Genomic DNA, 14,261 nt, shown 5'->3' with positions numbered 1-14,261 from the left:
ATAAATAAATGCTTAAATAAATGTATAAATAAATACAGGAATAAATATTGATAAGTTATACCTAAACAGGACATCATTAAAGAAATCTATTTCTACATTTCTGTATTTCTTCATTTATTTAAGTTTATTTAGGTTCATGTTATTTTCTCAATCTCTTTAGCATCATTGTAACTAATAATAATTATAATATTAGTGGAATACTGTTCACGTGATATTTTAGTTCCTGTAAAATCCTTCCAACCCGACAAACCACTGAGCGACGTAGTTTTTCCATCTGCTCTGTGTTACTAATTTTCTTATTTTGGCTCCCGAGTGAACACACAGATTGTTATTGATTGCATCTCTGGTCAAACAGAGGAGTATTGGATTATTGATCCGATCCATTGATCATAAAGTGGCTGACAGGAAGTGCCTCCGCCCGGGCTGACCTTCACTGACAGCCTCGCTATAGGATTCATATCCAGTTTAACATTAAAATAATCTTCCTCAGCAGGAGTTCAGGCTGAACTGACCTGATGGGACATTTAATCAAACAGGAACTGGACCGCCTACTTTTTGTTTACTGTGTAATTATGTCCTTTCTGTACACAGGATGATGTTGACGTTGCAGTTTTCAATGGCAGCCCATGTTTACTCTGCTCTCTGATCCCTGTCGGCTTCTAACAGCTGTTGGTTTTATGGCAGTAGAAGTGTCTACATTGGCCTTCTCACCATGGAGATGCCGTCTAGAGACTGAGCGATAACTGGGAGCCCGTCGCCAGCGGTCACCATCTGTCACCATCGGTCACCATCTGTCACCAGCGGTCACCATCTGTCACCATCTGTCACCATCTGTCACCATCGGGCACCATCTGTCACCATCGGTCACCAGCGGGCACCATCTATCACCATCGGTCATCATCTGTCACCAGCGGTCACCATCGGGCACCATCTGTCACCAGCGGTCACCATCGGTCACCATCTGTCACCATCGGTCACCAGCGGTCACCATCGGTCACCATCGGTCACCAGCGGGCACCATCTATCACCATCTGTCACCATCGGTCATCATCTGTCACCAGCGGGCACCATCGGGCACCATCTGTCACCATCTGTCACCATCGGGCACCATCGGTCACCATCGGGCACCATCTGTCACCATCGGGCACCAGCGGTCACCATCTGTCACCATCTGTCACCATCGGTCATCATCTGTCACCAGCGGGCACCATCTGTCACCATCTGTCACCATCTGTCACCATCGGGCACCATCGGTCACCATCGGGCACCATCTGTCACCATCGGTCACCATCTGTCACCATCGGTCACCATCGGGCACCAGCGGTCACCATCGGTCACCATCGGGCACCATCTGTCACCATCGGGCACCATCTGTCACCATCGGGCACCATCTGTCACCATCGGGCACCAGCGGTCACCATCGGGCACCATCTGTCACCATCGGGCACCATCTGTCACCATCGGTCACCATCGGTCACCAGCCTCTGACCGGTTTCTGAGGGCAGCTTCTATTCAATTTAGCTTATTTTTTATAGCCCAATATCACAAGTGAGCAGGGCGCCGGCTCACCAGGCAGGACCAGCTTCAGACCAGGTCCAGTGGACCAGATGAGACGTGGAGTCACAAGGACTACGGGGAGAGGTGCTCAGTGTATCCTAAACGTCCATAAGGAGAGAGGTGCTCAGTGTATCCTAAATGTCCATAAGGAGAGAGGAGAGGAGCTCAGTGTATCCTAAACGTCCATAAGGAGAGAGGAGCTCAGTGTATCCTAAACGTCCATAAAGAGAGAGGAGAGGTGCTCAGTGTATCCTAAACGTCCATAAGGAGAGAGGAGAGGTGCTCAGTGTATCCTAAACGTCCATAAGGAGAGAGGAGCTCAGTGTATCCTAAACGTCCATAAGGAGAGAGGAGCTCAGTGTATCCTAAACGTCCATAAGGAGAGAGGAGCTCAGTGTATCCTACGCGTCCATAAGTAGAGAGGAGAGGAGTAATGCATGTAAAAGATTGAAACCGTGAGCTTTCAATGATCCGGCACTTCTCCAATTGCAAATTCAAGAAAATAAATATAAATAATGTGGGAAAGCACGGTGTATTCCCCAAGAGAGGAAACTGGTTTGTTTGTTTGTTGTTGTTGTTCTCGTACACCGGCTCCATTGAAATGGGCCACTTCCTCTAAACCCCCCCCCCCAGCTCATTGTGAGGGTGGAGGTGTGGCACCGTGTGGTTAGATGCTGCTACTGAACTTTAACGTGTAAATACAGAACTGCTTGCTCAGTGTTACTGCATGTGTGATGATGTCATCGATTGAAGGCCCTGACCTTTAAAAGTGGTTCAGTTTCCTCTGTAGTCGTCACCTCAGGTTTAACCTTTCCAGGCTGGGACTCGTCTGTTTTATTATAATATCTCCTCACTGCAGCCCGTCCTACGCTCTGCAATGACGACACGGTTTGTTGTCACTAGCAACCGTGTTTGGATGTCCTCCTCCCTAAATAATGGAAACTCTGTGACCTAAATTCTGCTTCCCACAATGCACCGGGACCTGACTCAATATGTCCGAGAGGAAAAAATATGAGTCTTTGTCAATAAGTACAGGAGAGATGGAGGTGGTACAAAGAGCCTCAGACTAAGAGTTGAGAAGAGTTAAACATCAATAGAAACATAAACATGGTCCTCCCACTGATCTCTCTGTGTTGTCAGCTAGGATTTATTTTTATTTATCATTCAATTTGTGATTAATGTACCCAGCTGCTCTTCATCAGACCAGAAATCCACCGATTCACAGCTTTAGAGTCGACATGCGATGCGACACGACATGCCACACGACATGCGACACGACATGCCACACGACATGCGACGCGACACGCCACACGACATGCGTCACGACATGCGACACGACATGCCACACGACATGCCACACGACATGCGACACGACATGCCACACGACATGCGACACGCCACACATGCGCGCAACGACATGCCACACGACACGACATGCCACACGACATGCGACACGACACGCCGACACGCAATACGATATGCGACACGACATGCCACGACATGCGACACGACATGCGCACGACATGCAACACGACATGCCACACGACATGCGACACACCACGCGACATGCGACACGCAACGCCATGCGACACGACACGCGACACGCAATGCATCACGTTGGTGAAACTTTTGTCCATCATTGATAAGTTATTGTAATTATTTTTGAGGTTTTTCCTTTGAAGTTTGACACTAAAGTCGATTTTAATCATTTCAATAAACTTTCGATCAAAAGAGGATTTTCTCTTTTTATTTTTTTACATCGTAAACCACCTTTTTTAGATTTTTAGATGAGGCATTTTAGGACATCACCTGTTAGATTAGAGAAAGTTGTGATGGGTTTAAGTTCTAAGACTAAAACAGAAAGTGACCCGTCCATCCCCGGGTCGCCCCGCCCTGAAGCGCAGCTGCATGGTCCGTGTTACTCTAAGTGGGACCATCATTTTTACTCATGATTAAGACCATAAACTCACATTCTCAATGTTCACCGAGGGAATGAATCCAGAAGGAAAGACTTTGCGTCGCCCCCTGCTGGCCATTAGAATGAATGCACGTTTCAGGCCCTCCAGCGCTGGCTTCACTTTTCACGTGTTTCTAATAACTACTGTTAGCTCAACCGTTTCAAGACTGACAAGTTCGTGGCCGTCACCGGTAGGTTTTCCCCCCCCTAAGCACCAAGGAATGCGCAACCAGAGGGAACGTTGGTAACGTGCTTTATTTGAGCGCTCTGACCGCCGACTGTGTCTCTGCTCATGGCTCCCCTCTTCCTCCTGTCCAGCTCCTTTATGGGGACAGAGCCTCGCAGATACACAAACCCAGATTGTCATCAGACACCGTTCCCTGAACCACACCCCCGCTCCACCCACTCTGCAGCCGAGCTTAAACACACCCCGCTGCCACATACCTCCACCGCCCGACTTAGGCCGGGGCAACATCCGGCCTAACCTACCCCCCCTCCCCCCCATGAGAGCGGGAGAGGAAGTCGGCCACGACCATCTGCGTCCCCGGCCTATGGATCACCCTGAAATTAAAAGGCTGTAAAGCCAGATACCACCGAGTGATTCGGGCGTTGGTATCTTTCATGCGGTGGAGCCATTGGAGCGGGGCGTGGTCCGACCAGAGGGTGAATGAGCGTCCCAGGAGGTAGTAGCGCAGGGAGTCGACCGCCCACCGGATGGCGAGGCACTCTTTCTCCACCGTGCTGTACCTGCCCTCCCTCTCCGATAGCTTGCGGCTGATGTACAGCACGGGGCGGTCAAACCCCTCTACCTGCTGGGACAAACGGCCCCAGCCCTCTGTTTGACGCATCAGTCTGCAGAGTAAAGGGAGAGAAGTTAGGTGTGTGGAGGAGCGGTTCCCCACAGAGAGCTTGCTTTACCTGCTCAAACGCCAACTGGCACCGCTCCGACCACTGGACCGGATCTGAGGCACCTTTCCGGGTCAGGTCAGTCATGGGGCTGGTCAGCTCCGCAAAGTTCGGGATGAACCGCCTGTAATAGCCCACCAGCCCCAAAAACTGCCTCACCTCTTTTTTAGTCTTGGGCCGCGGGCAGGCTGCGATGGCGGCGGTCTTGTCCACCTGAGGTCGCACCTGCCCGGCGCCCAAGTTGTACCCCAGATACCGTACCTCCCTCCGTCCAACTGCACACTTCCCCGGGTTGGCCGTAAGCCCCGCCTGCCTCAGGGACTCCAGCACCGCGCCCACCCGCTGCACATGCTCCGCCCAGGTGGTGCTGTGTATGATCACATCATCCAGGTAGGCGGCAGCATATGCAGCGTGCGGCCGCAGCACCCGGTCCATGAGGCGTTGAAAGGTGGCGGGGCCCCAACAACCCAAAAGGAAGCGTGGTGAATTGGTATAACCCAAACGGAGTGGAGAAGGCCGTTTTTTCCTTAGACTCTGGCGACAGAGGAATCTGCCAGTAGCCCTTGGTTAAATCCAGTGTCGTAAAGAAACGCGCAGTGCCCAGTCGGTCCAGGAGCTCGTCGACCCGGGGCATTGGGTAAGCATCGAACCGTGACACATCGTTCACCCTGCGATAGTCCACGCAGAACCAAATAGACCCATCCTTCTTGACCACCAGAACAATGGGGCTACACCAGGCACTGTGGGACTCTTCTATTACCCCCATCTCCAGCATTGCAGCCAATTCCCGCTGAACCACCTTTCTCTTGTGTTCCGGTAACCTGTAGGGTCGTGACCGCACTGTCACGCCCGGAGGAGTCTCAATCTCGTGCTCTATGAGGTTTGTGCGTCCTGGAAGGAGAGAGAACACATCAGCAAACTGCTTTTGCAACCGGGCAATGTCTGTTTTCTGGGTCCCGGAGAGACGGTCTTCACACAGGAGCGAGGCCGGATTGGTGGATTTTGGGACCTCAGGCCTCAGCTCCTCTCTCTCAGATACCGAGGACACCAGAGAAACAGACTCGGCCTCCCTCCATGCTTTTAGGAGGTTGAGGTGGTAAATCTGTGTAGCTCCGCCCCGATCAGAACGCACCACCTCATAGTCGACATCCCCCACTCGCCGTGTGACCACAAAGGGCCCTTGCCACTTGGCGAGGAGTTTAGAGCTGGAAGAAGGAAGCAATACAAGTACCTTCTCTCCCGGTGTGAATTGTCTCAGCCTGGAACCTCTGTTGTACAGCCGCTGCTGACGCTCCTGGGCCTGGAGCAAATTCTCACGTGACAGCTGACCTAGTGTGTGGAGCTTTGCTCGCAGGTCCAGGACGTGTTGGATCTCGTTTTTACTGGTGCTCGGCCCCTCCTCCCAGTTTTCTTTAATGAGGTCGAGCACCCCCCGTGGAGTCCTGCCGAACAAAAGTTCAAAGGGAGAAAATCCCGTGGAGGCCTGGGGAACCTCCCGTACTGCAAACAACAGAGCGTCAAGCCATTTATCCCAATTACGTTCATCGTCATTAATAAATTTACGGATCATGGACTTCAAAGTCTTATTCAGACGCTCCACCAGACCGTCGGTCTGTGGGTGGTACACAATGGTCCGAATAGACTTGATGCCCAGTAACCCGCATAGTTCTCTCAGTGTTCTTGACATGAACTGGGTGCCCTGGTCAGTCAGAATCTCTTCGGGATTCCGACTCGGAGATGACCTGAAACAGCGCCTGCGCGACACTCTTTGCAGAAATGTTGCGCAAGGGCACCGCCTCCGGTATCGTGTTGCGTAATCCACGAAGACTAACACAAAGCGATATCCGCGTGCACTCCGGTGAAATGGCCCGATGAGGTCCATAGCGATTCGCTCAAATGGAACCTCCATTAATGGCAGAGGCGCAAAGGTGCCTCGAATGGCCGGAGGGTTTACCAATTGACACTCCGGCAGGACGCACACCAACGGCGCACATCCGCCCGGATGCCCGGCCAATAAAATCGGGTCATTATCCGGTCCAGAGTTTTATCATACCCCATGTGACCAGCCATCGGGTTATAGTGAGCCGCCTGGAAAACCATTTCCCGGCGGCTCTTCGGCACCAGCAACTGGGTGCTTTCCTGCCCTGTGTGAGTGTCACGGCTCACTCTGTACAGTTTGTCCCTGATCAATGTGAATTGCGGATATGTCTGCGCTGCGTCAGGGCGCACCAGCTGACCATCAATTCGTATCACTTGGTCAAAGGCTGAGCGCAGAGTATCGTCCCGAGACTGCTCGAGTGGAAAATCTTCCATGGACCGGTAGGTTTTCCCCCCCCTAAGCACCAAGGAATGCGCAACCAGAGGGAACGTTGGTAACGTGCTTTATTTGAGCGCTCTGACCGCCGACTGTGTCTCTGCTCATGGCTCCCCTCTTCCTCCTGTCCAGCTCCTTTATGGGGACAGAGCCTCGCAGATACACAAACCCAGATTGTCATCAGCTGGTCTGATTGTCATCAGACCAGCTGATGACAATCAGACACCGTTCCCTGAACCACACCCCGCTCCACCCACTCTGCAGCCGAGCTTAAACACACCCCGCTGCCACAAAGACGTTCGCTTGATATCTTTCTGTATATTTACTTGCAGCTTGTTGCATCTAACTAATTGAACACGAATGCTGTGTCCCCTTTCTCTGCAGATGTTGACGGTGAATGACCTCCTTGCATCCGACGGTTTGGTTCTGGTTTTGCAACTCCCGCCTGAGACCTCCTCACCAGCACTCCAATAGTGCGCTGGACACGGATGTCATTTGGTTTGGTCCCATTCCCATTTGGACTAGTCCAAGTGTCGTCCATGGCCGCTAGCTTTTTAAATCGGTAACCGCTCGGCGCCAAGCTGGACCCGCAGACGTTGCCTCCCCACACCTGCCCCTGCCCCTCTGCCCCGCCCCCTCAACAGCCCTCCGACCCCGCGGCACGGCTCCGAGACCCAGGGCTTCGATTGGCCAGCGAAGAGGAGGAGGAGGAGGAAGAGGAGGAGGAGGTCAGTGATGCAAGTCGGTCGGCTCCACTTCAGGAGTTGGAGACCAGCTTCAGAGATGCAGAGACCATTACTGGTAATATTGCATGCGTACATTATAACCATAAGGTTACACAACTTCCTGGAATCTGCCGGGTTGAGTCTGCATGAGATGCTTCATGTGTAACTCCACCTGTCCGTAACCCACAGGACGGTTCATTGTTCTGGGTTGATTTCCTGTTTTGTATTTTCCTTTTTGGTTTTGTTTTATGCCTTTTGATATTTTATTGTTTGAAGAATTTATAGAGGTTTTAATCCACTTCCTCTCTAAGAGATAAATCAGACTTTTACTTTGAAAAGGTAAAAGGGAATCGCAGTTTAGTTTTACGTTTGAATGAGAACGTAAAACCTCTGAAGGACAAATGTATTATGTGAGGAAACCTCTAAAGACAACTACGTACAGCAGTGTTGAGACTCTTATTTATTAGGGAACATAGGAATGGAGGGTCCAGAGAAAAGGAGCTGAACACAACCCAAGGTCGTAGAGGTCGAAGAGGTCGCCGAGCACATGAACGGCACTAATGAGTCCGGGAGCAGGGGTGGAGGCGTCGGCCGGTTGTTGGACTCACAAACAGGGGAAGGACCTTCCTGTGGCTTCCTGTTGCTCCCTGTGCCATGAGCTGAGTTCCTCGTATTATTCAGAAGCCCTTAAGGCCTCACAACGAGGCGCTGAGGGCGTCTTCATGTTGGGTGTTTGACTCGTGGCCAAGTGTGATGAAACCGTCACTTCTTAAGTTCAGCTTTGGGAACATGCAGCCAACAGCCCACTGAAGGCCTTCAAGGGCAGGGCGGGGGCTCAGTGCTGCCACCTGCTGGCCTGAGACGAGTACTGTCTCGAACCCTCCATGGTGATCTGTTGCATTTAAAGTTCTTTCTTTTTTTCCTTCTCCCTGCCTAACTTGTGTGTGTGTGTGTGTGTGTGTGTTCACGAAGTCCAGAGGATGAATGAACACATAGAGCTGAATGGAGCGGCTCATTTCCGGGCCGTGGGGTTCATTCTCCGTGGTTACCAGCCAGCAGTGATGCAACCGTGACATTATGGGATGTTTTGGTGAGGAGAGACAATTCGGGATCAAACAGGCAGACAGACGGAGAACACACACACACATACACACCGTCACACACACACACTCAAAGAGACGGAGGTAAGCTGGAAACCGTGTCGAGCCAGAGTTCGGCTTCACCGGCCTTTTAGTGGTGTGGTCTTTATTTTTAGGATCTGACACTGTTACCATGGTTACAGTGGTGTTTTTTGTACAGGAAAAGCCTGAATCATCTAATCCAGGACGGCGGGCTCTCCGCTGAACACAGAAGTTCACTCCTCTTGTTCCTCTGGCTGAAGCCGTGGGTCACCTCCCTGACTCCTAACCCGACAGGACCTCATTATTTCCAAATTATTTTGATTTGATTATTTTTTACACATGGTTTCTCCTTATAAGAAATAATAATCTTATTTTTTTTCATATCTATAATAATCCCTCCCCAGGTTGGGTTCATGTTTCTTATCGCTCTACAACCAGTAAAAAAAAAAAAAAACCCCTCTGAGGCAAATTTGTGAGATTGGGCTATACAAGATAAACTGAATTGAATTAAAAAGGTGCAACCTCCACACCTGCCCGCCCATCTGCATTGGGATCAGTTCCTCCGACGAGGTCACGTGATCGATCGACCCGGTCACGTGACGTGATGTTGTGACAGCGCCCTGACGTCACATGACCTCTGCCAGCTGCTGTGACCACTCCATCTTGTAACGGCTTGCAAAGAGAAACAATAAGCACAGAAAACGTATAATAAAAACATGTAGTAGTATTATTATAGCGAAGCGCTACTACAAACCCACTGAGTGACCTCTGACCCCTCGGTCCAGCCTCCTACAGAGCTCCAGTGACATCCGACCCCTGGGCGGCGTGGCCTGGTGCCATGTGCTCTCACAGTCTAAATGTGGACGGGCTTGTGCTGCAACATGAGAACACCGGTGGGGCACGCGGTTGAACCCTATGGGGGAACAGTGGTACTGCGTGCTGGCGGGTTGTGGGTCGTGGCCTCGCTTTTCATTTTATTGACTTGTCATGAAAGATGAAAGCTGCATGGAGAGAGGCGGCTGCTCTCATGTTCACACTATCTGAATAAGACATGAAGCACACGCGACACAGCAGGGGGGCAAACTCATCTTCACCGCGGCCACAGCAGCGCCGTGGCCGCCCTCACAGGGCTGCAACTGAAATGTATAAACTACTCTTGAACATATTGGTAAATAACTCCATTTGATTGTTTATTTGATCGTAGAAATATTGTAGATAAGAACATTTCTCTAATAAAACATAAATCCTTTTAAATTGAGACCTTCAAAATAAAAGCACAGGATTTCCTGAAGAAGAGGGGATCATGTGTCTTTCAAGCCGTCAGGGGCCACAGAAAATCGTGCGGCGGGCCAGATTTGGCCTGCGGGCCTTGTGTTTGACACCTCTGCTATAGACTAGACATCGAGCTCCCACTGTGAGCTCTGTTATGGTTCATGTTAAACATTGTGAGGTGCAGCCTAACCAGACCTAACTGTACAGCGTTGTTCTGACGATCGTCAAACACACAGAGGCTCTGGAGGTTCTGCTGGTTCTGGAGGTTCTGCTGGTTCTGACGCTGAGTCTGTTCACGACCTGCTGAGGCCCGTTTCTACACATCCCTTTACTCCTCCTCCACCAGCTCTTTGTCTTTCACCGTCTCCGTTCAACACAGAACCGGTCTGTTCCCACGACAGCGGGGCGGGAAGAGAGGGAGAGCTCCAAGGAAGTCCAGCTGGAGCAGAGAGAGAGGGGGGGGGAGGGGGCGAGCTACGGGGCGGTCCATGTGGAGACCGTCATTGGCATGTCAGGCATGACGAACCGGTTTGGCTCGGGCCGTTCCTCTTAGCTCCTCCCTCTTTTCCTGTCTCTGTCTCTAACACCCAGCGCTGTCCTCTGAAACGTGGAGCTCCTTCTCTCTAGTTCTTCCTGTCTCTCACCCACCCACCTCTTTTCTTCTCTCTCTCCTCTCTGGGTTATTTCTTGCGACCTTGCCCCCCTCCAGGTCCAGTGGAAAATGTGACAGGAGGGCAGCAGGGTTGGTGGTGGTCGGGCTTCAGGCACCATGAGTGAGTACGTTGAGCGGAGCATGGGGGTCTCTGGGGGTCTCTGGACAGATGCAGTGAGAGAGAGAGCTTCTCTCACTGTCTCTCTCTCTCTCTCTCCTCCCTTTGTTTCTCTTCCCGTCTCTCTGGGATCAGCTGTCTGGACTTGCCTGAACTAGTTCTCTTTATTCTCCGGTCTTGAGAATCTAAAGCTTTAAACCTCACGCTGTAAGTATGAGGACTTTTTAAATCCTTGTTTTAAAACTTGTAGAAGGTCATTGCGACTCCTCGGCCGACTCCTGTCGCTCCGCTGCAGGATGCCGCCATGTTGACTCACAGGCTTCAACCCTGCCGGGTTCCCTTGAGCAACACGAACCGCGTGACTGTGTGTCGGTGACGTAACGTCGGCCTCCGTGACGCTCTGTGTGGAGTCAGCTGGGAGAAGGCTGCAGGAAGACCTGGTCTGGGTCTGGTGGTCTGGGTCTGGTGGTCTGGATCTGGTGGTCTGGATCTGGTGGTCTAGGTCTGGTGGTCTGGGTCTGATGGTCTGGGTCTGGTGGTCTGGATCTGGGTCTGGTGGTCTGGGTCTGGTGGTCTGGATCTGGTGGTCTGGGTCTGGTGGTCTGGATCTGGTGGTCTGGGTCTGGTGGTCTGGATCTGGTGGTCTGGATCTGGTGGTCTGGGTCTGGTGGTCTGGATCTGGTGGTCTGGGTCTGGTGGTCTGGGTCTGGGGGTCTGGCTCTGGGGGTCTGGATCTGGTGGTCTGGGTCTGGTGGTCTGGATCTGGTGGTCTGGATCTGGTGGTCTAGGTCTGGTGGTCTGGGTCTGGATCTGGTGGTCTGGGTCTGATGGTCTGGGTCTGATGGTCTGGGTCTGGTGGTCTGGGTCTGGTGGTCTGGATCTGGTGGTCTGGGTCTGGTGGTCTGGGTCTGGTGGTCTGGGTCTGGTGGTCTGGATCTGGTGGTCTGGCTCTGGTGGTCTGGCTCTGGGGGTCTGGATCTGGTGGTCTGGGTCTGGTGGTCTGGGTCTGGGGGTCTGGCTCTGGGGGTCTGGATCTGGTGGTCTGGATCTGGTGGTCTGGCTCTGGTGGTCTGAGTCTGGTGGTCTGGGTCTGGTGGTCTGGACTGGCCCGCCCCCCTTTTCCTCTGCACATGGGTTTACAGCGGCTCCTATTCTTACACTCTCTCTCTCTCTCTTCTGGCTGCTGCTCATGTGATTCCGGCGGTCCGCGCTGCACTTGAACGCCTCTTGCTCACGTGACGGTTGTGTTCAGTGACAGTTCGTTAAGTTCAGACTTTAACTGGTTTCTACCTGCCGTTCCAGTGCTGCTCCTCTCCTGTAGGAAGCCGCCCCCCCGAGGCCCGACGTAGTCACGTCCGCCGCCCTGCATGACGTTGACCTTTGACCTCTGGTCAGCTGGTTCTGCTGACGTTGTTTACGTTGAACAGCTGTGGGAATAACCTCAAACTCAATGAAACGTCAGAACAAGCAGCTCTATTGATGCGACAACAAAGCACATCACTATCATCGTGTGTGTGATAAACACACACACACAGTCTAACTTGTGGCTGTCTGCATTGACCTTTTGTCAGCATACACACACACACACACAGAAGGGTTTGTCTATAATTATCCTCAGACGTCCGATCGGGACTCAATTCAGGACCAAAGTGCGTTCTCATGTTTCACCTCATCAGGGTTTGAGCAACAACGCGTTATTTGGATTAATTTATGTTTTGTGGTGAAACTATTTTACGTTTCTTAACACCTGTAAACGGTGGAGGCACCACAGGTGAACCTCCGAACCGCCTGTGGTCTCGTGAAAAAGATTCAAACCGAATGACGATAGTGAGAATAACTGTAACAACCCAGGATGCTTTGGGAAACAGTCACATGACGGCATGGGGAGGAATTGTAATTCAGTACCTGTAGAAACCGCGTTGGCTGCTGGTTCCCCATGTGTGTGTGTGTGTGTGTGTGTCTGTGTCTGTGTGTGTGTGTGTGTCTGTCTGTGTGTGTCTCTCTGTGTGTCTGTGTGTGTGTGTCTGTCTGTGTGTGTGTGTGTGTCTGTCTGTGTGTGTCTCTGTGTGTCTGTGTGTTTGTGTGTGTGTGGCACAGTCAGTCTGGAGAAGCAGACTGAGAGAGGAGGCATTGTTTGAGAGAGAGAGAGGGAGAGAGGGAGAGAGGGAGGGAGGGAGAGAGAGAGAGACAGTTTTCTTCTGACTGCCGCTTCTCTTTCGATGTCGACTTCAGTCGCTCCACGAGTTTTGGAGAATTCCATATTTCTGCAGCAAAAGCGACCAAATCCCTCAAATATTTTAATAGCGCTCTACACTGACGCGTGCACATAGCTGTACGCTGCTTTAGTTTTACACACACACACACACACGCACACATGCGGCTCGGTGGTGTTGTGCAGGAGGCTGCTGCTGACTGTGCAGTGGGCTGGGATTATATTATTCCAGCCAGTAACGGATGTGTGGCGCAACGACACGCTGGTTTATTATTGTCATGTGCGACACAACCGGCCAATCAGAGGAAGCCTTGGGTACATTTAACTGAGGCTGCTGATCGACCCGCGTTGACCTTCAGTGGGTCTCCATGTGTGAGTGCTGCACAGGAGATTCAACATGAATATAATTAATTAATATTCTCTGTACAAAAGGAAGAAGTCTTGCTTAGTAAGCATCTTTGTGTACCGAGAAAAGCGCTTAGAAGTCTAAATTATTATCATTAGTAAATGTTGTTGACCACAACGTCGTCACAGCCACCTTCAGACATGTGCTTTATAATAATCCTGTGCATTTTTATAAATGATCCCATGTGGAGTGAAATGTATTCAAACCTTTAAGTTTTTATAAACAAAAAGGAAAAAGAAAAAGGCATTTTTAGTGTTTCTAAAAAAAAAAGAGAAATATAAGCCAATGTGAGTAGTTCTTCTTTATCACCACCAGAGGGCGTCCTATAGCTGCAGCTCTAATGGGCTGATGCAACGTCTTGTTGGGATGGATTATAATGGATTGTGACTCATTCACACAGATGACGTTTCATGAGTCTTTATCCCTGCTGAAGATAACACGATGTAGTAATGCTTCTGCTTATTTATCATGCTTATCTGTTTTTGTAAAAATGAGAAGCGCGAGTCGTGACCGCCGCCCTTCCCTCTGTGCAGATGTGTGTAACAGTTCTGACTTGCCGGAGCTGGAGATCATCAGCCTGTTGGAGGAGCAGCTGCCGGTCTACAAGCTGAGGGCCGACACCATCTTCGGCTACGACCAAGATGATTGGCTGCACACGCCGCTGGTGGACCCCGACTCCGCCCTCGACCTGACCACGGAGCAGACGGAGGAGACCCTCAAGTACTTCTGTGAGTTCTTGACGCGCCACAGATTTAGTTCAGTTGAGCTTCATCCTCAATAGGATGATGAAGATGAAGATGATGATTCCACCACGGACGAAGACTTTGCGGTGTCCTCCTCTTCTCCAATATCATCATTAGATGGTAATATTTCCTCAGACGGTCACATGTCAATTAGGGAGACTGTGGGTCAGCAGTCCTTCAATCAGGGGGTTGGCGGTTCAATCCCCGCCCTAGTCGATATGTCCTTGAGCAACGCTTAACCCTGCGTTGCTCCCCGTGTCTACGGGGTGTGAACGCAA

The 14,261-nt window shown here is 51.2% G+C and overlaps 2 protein-coding genes across 5 annotated transcripts in view; both read left to right on the top strand.

Moving 5' to 3' along the window:
* The window catches only part of LOC130212581 (solute carrier family 25 member 48-like), a 50,891-nt gene extending 43,516 nt beyond the window's left edge, over positions 1–7,375 (top strand). For both annotated transcript variants that reach the window (XM_056443603.1, XM_056443602.1), the window contains one exon: positions 7,119–7,375. In XM_056443603.1, the coding sequence (XP_056299578.1) occupies positions 7,119–7,135 (17 nt within the window). In that variant the 3' untranslated portion in view covers positions 7,136–7,375. The remainder of the gene's footprint in view (positions 1–7,118) is intronic.
* trak1a (trafficking protein, kinesin binding 1a) overlaps positions 7,289–14,261 on the top strand; it is a 43,655-nt gene continuing 36,682 nt past the window's right edge. Inside the window, exons 1-2 of one of the 3 annotated variants that reach the window (XM_056443600.1) lie at positions 7,289–7,462; positions 13,774–13,968. Coding sequence is in view for 1 of the 3 variants with exons in the window: in XM_056443596.1 (XP_056299571.1) it covers positions 10,622–10,625; positions 13,774–13,968 (199 nt within the window). In the remaining 2 variants the exon portion in view is untranslated. Of the gene's footprint in view, positions 7,536–10,487; positions 10,626–13,773; positions 13,969–14,261 lie in introns of those variants that run through there. The other 2 variants (XM_056443599.1, XM_056443596.1) reach the window with 2 other exon arrangements.

The sequence above is a fragment of the Pseudoliparis swirei genome, chromosome 22 (genome assembly GCF_029220125.1).
Source record: "Pseudoliparis swirei isolate HS2019 ecotype Mariana Trench chromosome 22, NWPU_hadal_v1, whole genome shotgun sequence".
Lineage (NCBI taxonomy): Eukaryota > Metazoa > Chordata > Actinopteri > Perciformes > Liparidae > Pseudoliparis > Pseudoliparis swirei.
This window is presented reverse-complemented; position numbering and strand designations above follow the sequence as displayed.